The sequence below is a fragment of the Myotis nattereri genome (genome assembly GCF_964212035.1).
Source record: "Myotis nattereri genome assembly, chromosome: 6".
NCBI lineage: Eukaryota > Metazoa > Chordata > Mammalia > Chiroptera > Vespertilionidae > Myotis > Myotis nattereri.
In genome coordinates this window covers 7,244,937-7,262,621 of record NC_138081.1, presented here as the reverse complement: position 1 = coordinate 7,262,621, position 17,685 = coordinate 7,244,937, and the positions used below count along the sequence as shown (strand labels likewise).

General features: G+C 60.1%; 1 protein-coding gene across 2 annotated transcripts in view; it reads left to right on the top strand.

Annotated features, from left to right (window-relative positions):
- The window catches only part of GRM4 (glutamate metabotropic receptor 4), a 98,759-nt gene that overhangs the window by 42,455 nt on the left and 38,619 nt on the right, over positions 1–17,685 (top strand). For both annotated transcript variants that reach the window (XM_081094735.1, XM_081094734.1), the window contains exon 2: positions 544–760. In XM_081094735.1, the coding sequence (XP_080950861.1) occupies positions 544–760 (217 nt within the window). The remainder of the gene's footprint in view (positions 1–543; positions 761–17,685) is intronic.

The window sequence follows — 17,685 nt, the reverse complement described above, 5'->3', positions numbered from 1 at the left end:
CACCCAGAGGTCCCTGGGGTGTGTATACACATGCATGTATGTGTGTGCATATGTATAGATGCATGTTGCACATGTGAACATGTACACATTTATGTGTGTGCATATGAGATTCCCGGTGACTTCGTGGTGTGTTGTTGGGGGACCACCAGCCACAGGACCAGGTAAGCTGCTGGGAGACTTTCCGGAGGAAGGCTTGATGCTGACATGCCAGGCACTTCCCCACCTGATGGCAGCTTCACTCCTGCTGGGAGTGGGGAGGGCCACAGGGGCACAGGGGCAGGGAGAGCTGTCTGGAGGTGGGTGGGCTGGAGGTGGGCGGCATCAGGACCTGGGCTGGGGCCAGGGGCAAGGCTGGCCAACCGTTAGCCCACCCTCTCTGGGCTTCAGTTTCCTCCATGTCACAGGGTCTCCCCCAGGATTCGAGGAGGCAGTGCCCGCCGGAAGGGCTGGGGACCGGAGGGAGGTTGGTGTGTCGGGGTGCGGTGTTGGATGGGCAGGGTGGGGGTGCCAACCACCCCCATTAGTGGCCCCTCTCACCTCTAGATCCCCCAGATCAGCTACGCCTCCACAGCCCCGGACCTGAGTGACAACAGCCGCTACGACTTCTTCTCCCGCGTGGTGCCCTCGGACACGTACCAGGCCCAGGCCATGGTGGACATCGTCCGCGCCCTCAAGTGGAACTACGTGTCCACGCTGGCCTCGGAGGGCAGCTACGGCGAGAGTGGCGTGGAGGCCTTCATCCAGAAGTCCCGAGAGGACGGTGAGTCAGGTGCCGCCTGCAGGGTCATCTCGGGAGTGGGGGGCCGGCCACAGCACCACGCTGCGCACTGCCCCCAGCCACGCGCTGGGTCCTGTGTGGGCTCTGCCTGCCCTGGGCCCTGCCCTTGTGGGCCTCGGCCTGTCCCCTGAGCGCTGGGCCATGGCCTTGCCGGGAGCTGGGTGGCTCCTGGGGGCGAGGGCGGGTGTGAATGACTTAGCAGAGGTGGCCAGGTGTGGCCAGGCCGTGGAGGGACTGGCAGTGTTCCTGGTGTGGGAGCTGGTGGAACAGCCGCTGTTCGCAGGCAGAGGGGAGGGGGAGGGGAGGGGAAGGAGGTGGCCTTTTTAAGGGGGTGTCAGGGGCCAGCTAGCAGGTACTTGAAGCACCTTTTCGGGATCAGGAACTCGGAGTCCCTAAGACTGAGCAGCCTGGTGGGCGCGGGCGGGGCCGTGGGTCACATCTTGCTGCTGGCTCCCCCTCCGTAAGGTCGGTGCTGTGGGTGGGATTTGAGGAACGTGGGAAAGTGAATTGCTCTCCTTGAGGACCCCCCCCGCCCCCAACAGGCCTCCTTCCCGGGGTTAAGCTCACTGCTTTCCCTTAATTGCGTCAGAAACTCTAGCTACCAGCCAGCGGTAAGCGGTAAGCGGCTGACATAACAGGGTTTCACCTCTGGGTGGCCCTGCTGAGGGAGGGAAGCCCCTCTCTGCCTGCGGTGGCTCCTGCAGCAGGTGAGCCCTGTCTGGGGGGGGGGGGGCAGTGGGAGGCAGCCCACCTCCCTGCAGAGAGGGCCCCTCCGCCCCTCTCCTGGCCTCTCCCAAGGCCGTGTCTCTAAATAGCTCCTGTGGCACCTCGACCTTGGGGTGGCGTCTGTATATTTATACCCACATAACCCGGCCTCTAATTGCTTTTTCTAAGGACCACAGTGTCCAGCAGCTGGCGTCGGTAACACCCTGCGGGCGTAATCCCGCTATAAATCTTGGATAAGCCTCTTTAATTGTACAGCCAAACCCTCCGGGTGCCTGTGACCTGGCGGAGAGGGCGGCCTGTGGAAGTGGGGCGGCACTGACTGATGGCTGCGGCGGCGGCCACTCCCACTCCCGCAGCTGGGCCTGCGGGGGAAGGGGCTGCCTGAGCCGCTCCCAACTCAGACCACTCCCATTCCCACAGCCTGGCCTGCAGGGGGAAGGGGCTGGGCTGAGCCCACTCCCATCCAGCCATGTGGGTGGCAGCTGCCCGAGACCTGAGACCCGGTGGCAGCGGCGGACTCTGCTGCAGCCCTCCCCCTGGCTGTCTGCGTGCCGCCTCCTCTGCTGACTCTGGGCTGGCCCTTGCCCCTGCTTCCAGGTTTCTCTCCACACAAGTCCCCTGCCTTTCTGTTTAAGATGCAACCTCGGCAGGATTTGGGGACAGAGGTGCCGGATGGGGGCAGGGGCAGAGGTGCTGCATCTCAGGGCTCCGTTGTGGTCAGCCCCTGCTGTGAGGGACCTGGCAGCCCTCCTCCCCCCTCCCCCCAGTACTTCCTAGCTCCCTATGTGCCCAGCAGTGCTGAGCACCTGTCTTATGCCTGTTGTCCTGGGTGCTCCTCCTGCCCTGGGAGGTTGGTACCCCATTTCATAGGGAGGACCTGAGGCACGGAGAGGCCCAATAATACCTGCAGCAGGTCCCGCAGTGCGCTATGGGCGGAGAAGGGATTTGAACTCTGGGAGTCTAGCTCCAGGACTAGAGGTCTGAGCTGCTCTTGTTTTCTTGTCACTCTGTCTTCTGCTCATTTCCCACTGCATTAACTGAGACCCGTGTGGGCCAGCCCGTGCGACACACACACACACACACACACACACACACACACGTGCACCTGTGAGTGTGCAGAATTAAGGCATGAGGTATGGGTGAGGTCTGGGCATTGCGTTTTATCTGAAGCTAAGATTCCATATAAATTTCCCATTAGCATCTACAGTAATCAGACATTGGGTAGTTAGAAAATACAATGTCTACTCCAGACTTTTGAGGACTTCTAGAAAAGTAAGAGAACTAGCTACTCTACCAGAGCCTCCAGCTCAGGGACTGCTGCCTGGCACAGGTGCCCCTCACAGTGCCACTGCCCCCTGCTCTCAGCCCATTGCGGAGGGCCTGGCCTTCCCCCTGGCAGCACCTCCCATGTCCCCGGAGGCTCCCGCTGTCACCGGGCAGGGTGCATAGCCCTGGGGCGCTGGCTGGGCCCGCGCTGGCCTGTGGGCAGCTCGGTCCCGCGCCCTGCCTGCTGAAAGAAGTTCGATTGGAGGGCCATCTCTAGGTGAGTGAAAAGAACAGGAGAGAAAGCCACGCTCCAGCTGGCCAAATTGAAACGAGAATTGAATGGCCAGGAGAGAGGCCACTGTACCTTGTAGCCTCTTCCCTGCGAGAGATTAAAGATGTCTTTGGCCGTATACGGTATTGATTTGTCCTCTGAAGTGTAAATCATCAGTGAGTTGCTCAGGGGAGCGCCAGGGAGTGGGGCAGAGGGCAGGGTGTGCACACAGAGCCCCGGCCAGGGCTCGGCCAGGAGGTCCTGGGCACCTACTGTGTGCTGGGCCCCGGGACCTGCATAATTATGCCCATTTTGTAGATGAGGAAACTGAGGCCAGAGAGGGTAGGTCAGTCTCCCAAGGCCATGAAGCCAGATGTGGAGGAGTTGGGACTGGAAGCCAGCTCTGTCTTCTGGGGGCCCCCGGGGATCGCCCGGCACTGACGGACACTAGCATGGGGCTTGAAGAAAGCAGGGCCCATCCGGGGGCTCACGGGGGGTTTGGGTCGGGTCCTCTCCGTGAGCAGTTACAGCGCCCTGTGCTCCCAGGGTGGGAACAGCATGGCCTTTCTCGGAGTGGCAGGAAGAGCTTCGGGCCCAGGCCTGCTCCCGGGGGACACCCTGTCCTTGCGCAGTGGGAAGTCCTGAGGCCGCATCTCCCTGTCATGCTCCTGCGTCCCCCGTGGCTATTCCAGTGATGCTGATGAGCCAACCTGTTGCTGCCTGACCGCCAGCTCCAGCTCCCAGGGCTGAGCCTCGGACTTGTATTTCAGTGGCCCCTGTCAGTGCAGTGGCATCGGCGTGGGCACAGGTGGGGACTGGCAGGGCCCTGGCTGTGTGAAATCTCTGGGCTCAGCTTCCCTGGCTGTACACGAACACGGGCCTCCTGGAGGCTGCGAGGGGCTGGGGAAGAGCTAGACCGGCTGGAAAGAGCTGTGCCAGCCCCTCCGGGTGCTCATGTTTCTGGGAGACCAGAGAGGAGAGGCTTGCCCTCGGCACTCCCAGGATCCAGAACCCCTAAAGGGGGCCCCTTAGAGAGTCCCTTTCTGCTGCCCCCCTTCCCTCCCCTCCCCTCCTTACCTCCTCCCACCTCTCTGTCTCTCTCTCTAACACTCCAGGCTCAAGCCCACCTCAGGGCCTTTGCACTGGCTGGTCCCTCTGCCCAGAAAGCTCTTTCCCTGGATAGCCATGTGGCCCACATCCTCAGCGCATTCAGGTGTCTTCCCAGGGGTCCCCTCTTCAGGGAGGCCTCTGATCACCGTGCCTCACACTCTTCATCCTCTCTTCCCTGTGGTTTCTTTAAAGCACTGGACAAGCACATTTTTATTTGTTTATGGTCCACCAGGCCAGAGACTTTTTGCCTGTTTTGTTCTCTGCTGTATTCCCAGCCTCTAGCACAGTCCCTGACAGGCGCATAGTAGTTGCTCAGTAAGTGTTTGTGAAATGGACGATTGACCACAAAATCCAGCTCCCAACTACCCGCTTCTTTAGCCCCCCTCCCACACCTGAGCCTGCGAGGCTGCTCTCCTAGCCTCCCGAACGGCAGGCTGAGGCGGGCAGAGCAGCGGCCTCTGGGGTCAGGCCAGGCTGCCCTGGGACTCAGCCTCCATCCCCACTGAGCTCCCTGCTGTCTCTGAGCCTCCACCGACTCACTGAGGACAGAAGTCCTTTCTGGGGGGGGGGGGCAGAGGCAGGGCTGTGAGGACTCAGGGCCCATCTGCAGCGGCTTCAGGCTGAGATGTGGGGTTCAGCCTCCTCTCACGTCTCCCATGGTGCCTGCCTCGGAGGACGGGGAAGGGAGAGGCTGGGCCCTGCAGACCCACTTGAGCCTCCCGGCTGGCCTGAGCCGCACACATTTATTTCACACCTGCGGGTGTGGAGCGGTGCCTGGCCGCGGGCCTGCTGGCTCTCGGTGGGCGTGGGAGGCGCGGTGCCCTGCCAGCGGTAGGTGCTGAGTAAGTGAATGTAGGGGTGCAGGATGCATCTGTTGACGTGCAGAGAGACACTCCGGGGCTGCAGGGGCCCTGCCAAGTCAGAGGGCAGGCCAGCCGGGCTGGGGGAGGAGGGTGCCTGGACCAGCAGAGGATGGAACGGGCCTGCCAGGTGGGGGAACAGCATGAGCGAGAGTCTGGAGGTAGGAGTGAACGAGGCAGATGGGACCTCGGCGAGGGGCCTGGCCTGGCCCTAGTGGCCACAGGACAGGGGCCAATGTGAAAGGGAGCTGAGCAGCCCTGACTGGTTTGGCTCAGTGGATAGAGTGTCAGCCTGCGGACTGAAGGGTCCCAGGTTCGATTCCGGTCAAGGGCATGTACCTTGGTTGCGGGCACATCCCCAGTAGGGAGTGTGCAGGAGGCAGCTGATCGATGTTACTCTCTCATTGATGTTTCTAACTCTCTATCCCTCTCCCTTCCTCTCTGTAAAAAATCAATAAAATATTTAAAAAAGAAAGAAAGAAAGGGAGCTGAGCAGAGTTTCTTTTAGGACAACCCTGTATTTTTAAACTTTTTGGCACTTGGGGTCACACCTGCTTGCCTGAGAGATTATATGAGCACCCACCATCTCCACCTGCCACGCAACCTGTCAGAGCCTGGGGGTCTCCCTGCCCATCAAGGCTCAGTGCCAAGGCCCCTCCTCACTCAGGCTCCCCTGACCTCCTCCCGCCAGCAGCGCTGCTCACCTGGGCGGGGCGGACTCCCCAGCATCGCCCCCGGGAGCTCAGTGCTGTGACCTCTCCCTCTGTCTCTTGCACTTGACTGTGTGCCCTCGCCCTCCCTTACACAGCAGGTGTTTGTAGAATGGACACATGGGTGAGCAGATGACCAGCCCTGTGCCCTTGGGCATGTCACTGCCCTTCGGGCTTCCTCTTCTCCTCTGCAGCAGGTGGGTGTCAGCTCATCCCCAGGGCCCAGCCTGATCCTGCGGGCTGTGTCCTCCAGCGCGCTGACTCCACATTCTTAAAAGCAAAGGCTGTCAGGGCCTGTTCCCACGAGCCTGGCTCGTTCTGCAAACACCTCAGACACTCACCGAAACTTACTGAGGCAGCTTCTCAGAGCAGAGATGGGAAATGAACCGTCCCTCAGGCCCAGGGGATGAGTGTCCAATGGGGGCACCTCAGTGTGTGGCCTCTGGCTCAGGGCTGACGGGCCAGTGGGTGGGGATGAGCCTGAGCACGCAGCCTTCTTGCCCCAGCCAGGTGAAAGGGGTTGGCATTAGCCGAGGGGATGGGGGGCTGGAAGCAGGGGCGGTCCTGCCACTGGGTTGGTGTTTATGACAGTGGGATGCTTTGCAGCATCTTCTCAGGAAGAGACCTCTGGACTGTCCCTCCAGTTGCCTCCTGGACTCACAGCCCGGGACCTGGCAGCTGGCACCTGGCACGCCTTGCCCGCTGACCATGCATTCTCCAAGGGTGTGGGAGGGAAGTGGGACCGCTCAGAAGCCCGTCGCCACCATTCCAGCTCATCCACCAGGCCTCCCTGAGCCTGAGACCCATCGCATCGTCAGCTCCCCTGTGCCACCGTCACTCTCCGTGGGTGGAGATTAAGTGGGCCTGGCCCGGGCACCTCCAGCCGAGCCACGAGGCCTGCCACACGTGCGCCGAGTCTCCTGGCTGGCACTCGGACACGGGCAAGGTGCTGGCGTTAATGTGACTGCGTGGTGGCTGTCAGGTCAGTCTGTGTCCCGCCACGAAGAGGAACCGCGCGCCCGCCTGGCCCGCCACGGGGATCTCGCCTGTCCACTCTGACTTCTCTGCCGCTCTGGCCTCTCCATGCTGCGAGTCCCCTGGGTTGAGTGTCACTTTCCCAGCTCTCTCCGCCTCGAGGTGCTCGCCCCGGCCCCTCACGGTGGGAGCAGAAGATGGAGTGACATCTGGAGTCGCCTCAGCTTGACGGTGTGAGCAGGGTGTCAGACCCGAGCCTGCTGCTCTGGGGGTCCGCCTTTCCCTTGTGGACGGAAGCAGCCGTTTCTCTCTCTGGCCTCCTCTGTGGCACAGACACTCGAAGATTTCTTTGGGCTTTAAAAAAGCTTCCCTTTGCCGGTTGCAGCCCTTTGTGGCTCTGGCCTTCTGAATCCTGTCCTTTTCTGGGCGACACAGTCGAGCGGAGTGGTTAACAGCCTGGATGCTGGCTCTGCCCCCGGAGCTGTGCCACCTCGAGCCGCCACCTAAAGTCTCCGGACCTCAGGGTTCATCTGGGGACGTGGGGATCGTGACAGTACCTGCCGCACAGGTTGCCGTGAGCACTGAGTCAGCACTGATGAAGCACTCAGCACAGCCGGGGCCCTCACCAGGCACTGCGCTGTCACAGGTGGGGGCTTCTTCACTGCTGACCAGGGTCGGGGGGCAGAGGGCCTGGGCTGGGAGCCTGGCCCGGGTCTCGCCCTGGCTCTGCTTCTGGGTGGCTGTGTGGCCTGGGTGGGTCACTTCCCCTCTGAGCCTAGTTCATCCCCAGTGTGAAGGTGATGTGTCAGGACCTCTGAGGTCCCCCTGACCTGGTCTTCGCACCCTTCACCAGGCGAAGCTTTCCTGCTGCCACATGGAGGTCCGGGTCCCACAGGGCTGGCCTTTGGTTTCCGGCGTGTCTCCTGTTTTGGGCCCAGACCTGTGCCCACAGAGCCGCCACATCCTGCGCCCACAGCAACCCATTTTTCCCAGCCCTTTCAGCCTCTTTGGTTTCTCGACCTCTGATACTTTTGAAAATAAATCTCTAAACCTGGTTTGAACCCCATTTTCTCAAGTTCACTGTCTTGCCCTTACCTGAGCCTCTCTACCGAGCACATGTAGGTCCTGCCCTCCCCGGTTCAGGCCTCAGAGTCCCCTCACTGAGTTAGTTCCTTGGAGATGTAGCTAAGGCAAGTCCCCCCTCTTATTCTCTGCTGCTCAGAATGGCCTTGTGGGCTCACCATTTCCTTTCCTTCCCACCTGAGACTTCCTGCTGCCGGCCGGTATGTGGCTGCTGCCTGTCCTGGGAGGCCCTGTGTCAGCCCATCTCCTGCTCCTAGGTGACCTCAGACAAGGCAGGTCCCCTCCCCGAACCCCCAGTTCCTCACCTGTGAGCCCCGGAAGGGGCTATGTGCGGTCTTCAGTGGGCTCCTGCCCGTGGACATGCCAAGGGCTGCCCATGGCCCTTTGCCCTTGTTAGTCTGTGCGCCCCCTCCAGGCCTCCTCCAGAGCCTTTGGCCCCAAGGCTCTGCCTCCTGCCTTGGCCCTCAGCCAGCCTGGCCTGTGAAGACCCCTGAACTTCCTTTTGTTTCAATGTACGTATTTTTAGGACGGTGTCATTAACTGTCCTCAAGAAGCTGCCAGGCCTGGCCCCACCTTGGCCCCTGCACAGCTGCCCTGAGAACTGTCCCCATTTTACAGGGGAGTGACCATGGCCGGCGCCGCCTGAGGCCTTGTCGGGGGCAGAGCTGGGGTTTGCACTCGGCCACGCCAGCACTGCCCGGGTCTGCAGCTCGAGGGGAGGGAGGTGGAGCCCTCCTTTTAATGGGGCATGGGATTCCCTTCACCTGCTTCTCCAGGGAAGCGCGGGTGCCAGTCAGATGGATGGACCTAAGAGCACACCCCCCCCCCCCAGGGGGCCAGGCAAGGATGAGGCAGAGTGACTCCTATGATGGGGGTGTGTGTGACAGGAGTCACCAGCCATGTGTGGCTTTGTCTGAGCCTGTGAGAGGCCCCCGTCTAAAAGTGGGCAGAACAGCTCGGCCGGTGTGGCTCAGTGGTTGAGCGTCGATCTATAAACCAGGAGGTCATGGTTTGAGTCAGGTCGGGGCACATGCCCTGGTTTCGGGCTCAATCCCCAGTGTGGGGTGTGCAGGAGGCCGATCAATGATTCTTTCTCATCACTGATATTTCTCTCTCTCTCTCCCTTTATCTCTGAAATCAGTAGTATTTTTTATAAAGTGGGCATAACAGGCCTGGGAGGTGGGGCAGGACATGTCCCCTCCTTCAGTGGTCACTCCTTCAGTGCCGGCTCGGGGTTTTCAGGGACCCAGGACTGTGCTGGCAAGGAGGGAACTGGGACACTTCTGTCTCCTGCTATTCAGCCCTTTCCTCCCCCACCTCAGCACAGTGATTCATTCATTGGATGAATAAATATTTATTGAGCACCTACTGTGCGCCAGGCATTGAGTCACGACACTGAAGATACAGCCTGCAGTGAGCAAGTAAGTACATCGTTGTGTAATTTCACACAGGAGCTCCTGGGCATCACCAGGAGGCAGAATACTGCAGCGTAAGTGGCAGAGGGGGCAGGTGGTCAGGGAAGGCCTTCCTGCAGCGGTGACACAGCGTGGGTGTGAGCCGCGTGGAGATCTGTGGGGAGACCTCCTCGGGCAGAGGAACCAGCAAGTGCAGTGGCCCGGGGCGGGGGCCTGCCTGGCATTTGGGGAATAGCCAAGAGGCAGGAGGGAAAGGGCACGTCGCCCAGGGCCTCTGGGTCACTGTGAGGACTTTGGGCTTTGCCCCAAGTAAGATGGGAGCCAGCGGAGGGCTGCGAGCAGAGGAGGGATGTGAATGGACTTGGGTTTAATAGGATTCCGCCGGCCACGTGGGCAAAAGGATGTGGGCCTGAGGCAGGAAGGCCAGAGGGGAGGCTCCTGCTCTCATCTAGGCAAGAAGTGATGGATGGGTGTGTGTGTGTGTGTGTGGGGGGGTAGATTTGGGGTGTACTTTGACATTTGAGCCCACTGGGCTTGCTGTCAGGATGCCCGTGGGCAGAGAGAGGGGCATCGCACGGGCATTCCTGGCTTCAGCACCACGGATAGCGGCACCCCCCAAGGCCGGAGACATTCCGGAAGCTCCCGTCAGCTCTCCAGCTCTGCAGTCTGTGCACGCTGAGCTAGAGCCTCATTTGTAAAGTGCGGATCCCTTCCCCTCGATTTTGTTATCAATTTTTTTTTTTAGCCAAATATGTTTATTTCTGGGCACTGCTGCAAATTCTTTCAGGGATGAGGCAAGTCTGAATGCAGTTTTACAGCTGGGATGAGAGGTTTGGAAGCAGTTGTTTCCAAAAATCTCTGCATCTGGCTAAACTGTTGTGGGGGTGGGGCAGGGTGGGAACGAGGGAGGGGGTCTTCCGTGAGGCTGGGCGGTGGGAGAGGGTGGGGCCCAAGCTGGTTTGGCTCAGTGGATAGAAAGTCAGCCTGTGGTCTGAAGGGTCCCGGGTTCGATTCTGGTCGGGGGCACATGCCCGGGTTGTGGGCTCGATCCCCAGTAGGGGGCATGCAAGAGGCAGCTGATCAATGATTCTCTCTTATCATTGATGCTTTTCTTTCTCTCTCCCTCTCCCTTCCTCTCTAAAATTAAAAAAAAAAAAGAGTGGGTGGGTCAGTCCCAGGGGAGCTTCCTGACCGAATTTGGTCCTTCATGCCACCTCCTTCTGAGAGTGAGGAGGGGCAGCAAGCCCGCCAGGGGGTGAGTGACACATGGCAGCGTGCTGCCCGGGCTGGCCACGGGCTTGCTGTGTGCCTCTGGACAAACCACTCTTCCTTCGGCTCTCGTTTCTCCATCTGTAAAATGAGGATCACTGTGGTCCCTACTTTGTTGGTTGTGGTTAGAATGACGGAAGCAGGCGAATTAGCCATCGGAAAGGCCACGGAAGGGGGCGGCAGGGCTGCCTCCAAGGCCTTGGACCCCAAGGGTGAGCACTTGGTCTCTTCCTGCTTGGGGTTCCCCCTCCCATGTGACCGTCCTCCTCCTCCCAGCTTTCCATGGTGCATCATAGCCGTGCTCCATTTTCTGTAGACAGAATGATCATATGGATATCTGCACAAATTCTCATTTTTAATGAGCCGGAAGGAAAGCTAATGACCATTTGCAGACGTCTTGGGCCCAAGGGAGAGGAAGGAGGACAAAGTGACCAGCAATAGGAGAGAGGAGGGGGGAGAATGAACTGGACGGGGGTGGAGTAGGGGCTGCCTGTCTGCCCCATAGTGAAGAGAGAAGAGGCAACTTGCCAGTCACCTCGGAAGGTGGGAGGGAGAGGAAGGTGGAGAAGGAGAAGGAGGAAGAGGATGGGCTGGAGAAAGGGAAGGTAAAGGCCGCCAGGACTAAGCTCTGGTTTGTGGGGCTCAGTTCTCCTATCTGTACATTGGACATAATACCTAAGACTGGCTGATTGGGAGGATCTAATGAGAGATCATGTGAAAAAATATTAAACTGAGGAGTGCTGCATGAACGTGAGGGACCGTGGAATAATGAGGGAGCAGAGTGTGTGTGTGTGACAGTGGGCGAGGGGAGTGGAGAAGACAGGATGGGGCAAGGGAGTGAGTATGGGAAGACAGGAAGAGTTGGTGGAGGGACAGGAGCTGAAGATAGGGCATGAAGACCTGGACAATAGGCCAACTCTTAACTAGTCCATCTGTTCATTCATTCATTCATTCATTCATTCATTCTTTAGCATCCATCATCTACTTCACAGATGGATGTCTGCTCCCTGAGGGCAGGATTCCTCTTTCCTATTCATGGCCACACCCTCAGGGTCTAGGACAGTGCCTGGCACTGGGAGGTGCTTAACACATTGTTGCAAAATCAATGGCTGCTCCGTGCTGGGCACTGTTCTAAGCACTTTAATGTATTAACTCACTTATCATTCACATTCTGTTATGAGGAGACAAGGCCCAGAGAGGGTAACTAACTTATCCACAGCCACACAGCTAAGACGTGGCAGAGCTGCGATCTGAACCAGGCAGCCTGGCTCCAGCCCTCACGCCCTGAACATGGGAATTATAGAACCGGCCACACAGGCAGGGTAATGAGTGCCAGCTGTGAGGGTGTGATGAGAGCAAGAGGGCAGCGAGGAGTTCTGACTGGGGGCGGGTCTGAGATGTTTGGGGGGATGGAGGAGGAGAGATTGGGCCCCTCGGCTGGGTGGGGATGGCAGGTGGAGAAGCAGGAGGGTGCTTCTGGGAGAAGGACCAGCACCAGCTCGAGTTGAGGTGGAGGGAGTGGCCCTGCTGTGGCACCGCGTGGAGTTGTGAGGCTGAGGAAGGGCGAGGAGCTGCTGTGTGACCTCACTCACCCCTGGAGCTGGGGGCAGATGGGGAAGGGGTGGTGGGTCTCACTGTTGTGGCTCCTGGCCTGAGGACTCGGAATGAACTCTCAGCAGTCTGGGGTTGGACTCCCCTTCTTTGGTTTTCCCTCATTCTCACCACCGAGAGTGAGGGAAGTAGGGCCTGGGGGCTGGGCCAGGGCAGTGGTCTCCCAGGGCGGCTTGGGGTGGGGGCAGGCCAAGAGCCAGCCATCTCTCGGTGCTCTGCCCCCCCTGCCCCCCAATAATCCCCTCCCACCATCACCTGCCTCAAAACACTTTCATTTCCTTTTCTATTTTTTTTCCTTGTTTCTTGCTTCAAAGGTGTTTTGCCTAAATGGGTTTGTGTTAAGATATAAGGTCGATCACTCAGCAAATTTCCTTCTGCTCAGAGCTGAGAGCCATGAATAATGCAGCTCTGAACGAGGCTGCTGCCCAGCCGCCTCTTGGGGAGGGGACAGCCGCTGGGCTCAGGGGCGCTGCACCCCAGATGCTCTGACGGGTCGCCCAAAGCCCACAACCTCCCCTCCCAAAATATCGCCCCCCCCGCCCCCCCCGCCCCCCCCCGCCCCCCCGGCTGGCCTGTGCACAGGTGATCCCTTTGTTTGGGGTGAGGACAATGCATTCGTTTTATACACGTAGAAAAGGAGGTTCAGAGAGGGTGAGTGCAGTGGCTTTTATGATGAGCAAGCAGGTGATTGAGCTGGGACATGGGTCCGCCTGTGCCTGGGCAGCCCCCTGAGCCACACCAGGCCAGCCCTCTGATGCCCGTGCCCGGGCAGATCCGGCCCATTCCCTGCAGGGGCAGGGCTGGGTGAGTGAGGTCTGGTGGGCCTAGGGAGAGGGTTTCAGAGGAGACAGGACTCTGCCCCACGTGGGCCACTGAGGCTGAGTTGGATGGCAGGTGTGCCTCTCCACCCAGTCAGTGACCCCTGCCCATTGCCAGCAGCGGTGGAGGCACCAACGGTGCTGGGGCAGGTTTGTGGCTGTGTGACTGTAGGGTGTGGCTGTAGGTTGTGGCTGTGTAGGGTGTGGCTGTGTAGGTTGTGTAGGGTGTGGCTGTGTAGTGTGTGGCTGTGTAGGGTGTGGCTGTGTGGCTGTGTAGGGTGTGGCTGTGTAGTGTGTGGCTGTGTAGGGTGTGGCTGTGTGGCTGTGTAGGGTATGGCTCTGTGGCTGTGTAGGGTGTGGCTGTGTAGGGTGTGACTGTAGGGTGTGGCTGTAGGTTGTGGCTGTGTAGGGTGTGGCTGTGTGGCTGTGTAGGGTGTGGCTGTGTAGGGTGTGATGAGTGTGGTTGTGTGAAGGGCTGTGGCTTCTGCCTGCGCTTGTGGCTGTGGGGTCAGGAGAGGTGTGGCCGTGTGGGTGCCTGTGTGTGGCCGTGTGCCTGTCCTGTGGGTGAGGCTGTAGGAGGTTGTCTCTGGGTTTATGCTCGTGATGGGTGGGGCCATGGGTCTCTGTGTGAGGGGTTGTGACTGTGAGGTTGTGTGAGGTATGTGATTTGATTTGTGAGGGTGTGAGTTGCCGTGTGTGTATGTGTGTGTGTGTGTGTGTGTGTGTGTGTGGGTTGGGGGCGTGCTGAGATTGTTCAGGAAAGAAAGGATGTGTGTCCTGCTCAGAACAATCCCCAGGACCTCAAGCTATGGCCCGGGGTTCTGCCCGGCACCCGTCCCTCTGGTCCCCAGACACATGCACCCACATCCCTGGTCCTGACCCCAACTGGGTGGTGAGGTCCCTGTTGTTCCAGCCCCGCCCACCAGGCTGTGCCCACTCCCGAAGGCACAGGCTCCAGGAGGCAGACCCAGGCCTTCATAAACGCCATCACATTTAACCCGCACTCCAGCTTCACAGGGTGGGGTTCCTTCAAGTCCTTCCCCTGCAGGTGGAAAGCCTGATGCCCAAAGAGGCTAAAAAGCTGTGAAGTCTCACAGCGAGGAACCCCCGTCCTCTGCCTCAGTGGGGGGCGGGGAGCTGTACGCGTGCGCATTGACGCTTTGCGCAGCCCTTCGCTGGAGTGCATGGGGGACAGGGCCAGGTGGGAAACAGTCAGTGCCTGCCCCTCCCCCGGACCACTGCCTCTGGCATTCATGCCTTTCTCTGCTGGCCCAGCTGGTGCCAGGCAGGGACCCGTGGGCCTCCACAATTCACTCAGCTACCCTATACTTCACTGTTCTGCTTCCCATGTGTATTTCCTCAGCGCCGATAGCAAGGAGTTCACATCTAGATGGAGAAGTAAAATCCCAAGAGAAGGCTGGACTCAGAGGTGTCCAGGTGCTCGTGAGGCCCAGCCCACGCGTGTGCAAGGACCTCCTGGGCGGGTCCTGCCAGGGCAGACACTATGGTGGACTATCTTTGTAGCCCAGAGCCTGGCATGGAGGAGGTGCTAAGTGCGAAGTGGGTGCCAGTGGGTGTGCACACGGCCATCTGGGCACTCAGCGTGGCCAGGTGGTGGCACAGGGGAGGTCACAGTGGGCTGTGGGGTTAGGGAGGCCGCAGAGGAGGTGGGAGGGTTTGAGCAGGTGCAGGTGCCCATCCTGGGTTCCTGCAGAGCCTCTGCCCACGCCCGTGCTCACAGCTCCTCCCACGCCGCCCTCCCAGCCCTGCCAGCTGGGCGCTCGGCGGCTAATTCATCCAGGAAGCATGGACCGAGCAGGCACAGCATGCGTGCTGGGTCCCGCGGGGCCCCGAGTGGAGAGGCAGACGCCGAGGAGGTGACCGAGGCCCAGGGAGGGCAGGGCCGCAGTGACCAGCCCCGGGCCCTCCTGCTGAGGGAGCAGCTTCTGCAAGCCTGCTGGGGAGCAGATGTGCATTCTGCTAGGGGCCAGGGTGAGATGCATGCTGCAGGCCTGAGGAGGAAATGTTGGCCTCGAGGGTCTCTCTCTCTCTCTCTCTCTCACACACACACACACATGTACGCACATGCTCACACACATACACACAACGCACATGCTCACATACACATACACACATGCTCACACACACACATGCTCACACACATGCTCACATGCGCACACACTGGGAGCCACCGAGGCAGGGAGCCACGTGTCAGACTTGTGCTTTAGAACGAGGCTGGAGTGAGACTGGATGGTGGGGAGTGGGGCTGGAGCAGGAGCAGAAAGGGACGGTGCCGGGAACCAGGCCTGAACCCTCGCCCTGCCTCTAGCCCCCTGTGGAGCTCTGTACCTCCCCTCACTGTCCTGCACAGTCCTGCTCACCCTGGAATAGCCTCAGGTTAGGGGCACTCGCTCTGGGCCTGGGTGCTTCCCACCTCACACCCCCCACCCCCGGCCACAGGCTGGTGCCTGGGACCCACCATAGTGCTCCACTTACTTAGGCACAGGCCTCCTTTCCCATGGAAACAACAGTAGCACCTATGCCAGGCCGGTGGGGCTCGGTTGGTTGAGCGCTGTCCCATGCACCGAGAGGTCGCTGGTTCAATTCCTGGTCAGGGCACATGCCCGATGTTGCAGGCTCCATCCCCAGGAGGGAGCGTGCTGGAGGCAGCCAGTCGCTGTTTCTCTCTCATCCATGTTTCTCTCTCTCTCCCTCTACCTTCCTCTTTCTCTAAAAAAATTAAATAAAAACGTATTAAAAAGAAGTAGCACCTTATTAGTCACTGGCCCCTCTGAGTAGCTCCCTTTTCTGAGTGCAAATTTGGGGAGAAGGCCTGGTTTTGGAGTGGGAGGGGAGGAAGGAAGGACAGTGTGAGCATATGTGTTGGTGCGTGCATGCATGTGTGTGCATGTTTGTGCATGTGTGTGAGGCCATACGGTCCAGGGTGACTCCCTCATGCCTTCCCCCCACCTTCCTCTCTGCTGGGAACCTAGGGGAGCCTGGGGGTTCCCCTTGGGTTGTGTAGCTCCCCCCTTTCTCTCCACATTGCAATATGCTGCCTTCACATTTTGCTGTAATGTAGATTTTTCCACTTGATTTCCTGGAATTTGTCTTTTCGTTGTTTTTCTCCCTTTTTTAAATTTAAAGGTCACTTGCTCAGACTGTGAAGGGATGGGACAAACCTGGCTGTGCCCCCTGCGAGGTTGGGCCTCAGGGAAATTGCTCGATGCTCTAGAGGAGGATTTTCCCTCCCTGTCTGAGCCCAGAGCCCGGGGCTGCTCGGGCAGAGTGAGCAGCCTGGGTTGCAGAATGCGGCCCCGGGCCCTGGGCGCTGGAGCAAGGAGGTGGGCGCCCCGTGCCCTGGGCGCTGTGGATGCGGTGCCCTATCGTGGTCACCTGGGCCGCCTCACGCCTGCAGGCTGGCCGTTTGGCTCCTTCCTGGGGAAGGCCCAGACCTTGCCGTGGGGCCTGGCAAGGTGGGTCTCCTGGCGAGAGCGAGAATGACAGAGTTGGAAGGAGCCTGAAGAAGAGCGCCCCTCGGGCAGGCTCCCTGGGTCACCTGTGCTGATGGACGGCCACCGTGGACAGTCCCGGCCGGGGAGACGCGGCCGCTCAGCAGAGAGCCTCGCCGAGGGCGCTCTTCCCAAGTCCGGAGCGTTCCCAGTCCCGGCTCTGCGGCAAGGCAGCCCCTCGGGAAGGTCCGGGGGCGTGCAGGTCTGCCTCTGACTCTGCCTCCAGTGGCTGGCCCGGCCCGGCGCCCTGCCCTCTGGGGGTTCCCCAGCCCCTGCTTCACTTCGCCCCGCTTGCTTCCACCTCTACCCTGGCTCCAAGACCCTGTCCTTCCCTCCTGCGCTGTGACGTGGTGGTACGGGAGGAGCCGGGTGTCCTTACGGCTGCCTCCCAGCATCTGACCCGGCGGAAACGTACTGGGCTTCAGGGAATGCGAGCTGCCCCGGTGGAGGAGGGCAGAGGTGATGCGGGCAGGCGTGTAGGTTGAACGCTGGCTCGGTGTCCGGGGGCTGCGGCGGCCTGGCGCCCAGTGGGCCTTCCCTGCCAAGGTGTGCCCCGCGGGGCAGGAGCGTCTCCTCGGGCTGACTCCCTCCTGGTCCCCACGGGAGGGGTCTTAGTTGCTGTCGTTTCCTAAGGTCGATTGTGCCAGGCACTGAGCAGGGCACTTGTCTACTGAATGAATGAACAAGCGCACACACAGACCCAGCCCTGGCCTTGGGGAGTGCAGGGGGGCCGACTCTGGGGCAGATTCATCGGCCGGACCCGGAGGACACGGGAAAGGTCACGAGACCGCAAGTGGAAAGGTCGCAGAGACCACAAATACAACAGGAAACCGAGATCAAGTTTGGTAGTGGAGCCTCTATGTCACATTCGCGTCAGGATAGGTGGCTGGAGCCGGGGGAGGTGCACCCGGGGGAGGGGGCTGGCCAGGCCGGAGCCACCTCGGGGAAGGTAGGATTTCAGGAACCCGCTGGCTGGCAGGGTAAGAGCAGCTCCTGGCAGGCCCCGTCCCCCCCTCCCGGCTGCTTCGGATGCCACGGGGCCAGGAGTGGCCGAGTGGCCCCATTTCATGAAGGGACAAAGGGAGGACCTGGGGGTTCTCCATCAGGCAGCTACGTGAGGACTGGGACCCCTTCGCTTCACTCGTGTCCGAGCGCTGTGCCTGGCCTGGCTCCCGGAGCCCACATTTACCAAGCTTGTACATGTTGCCGTATTTGCTCCTGACTTCCGCCTGGAAGCCCCCTGTGGAGCCCTGTCCTGTCCTTCGCTTCCTGAGGTCACAT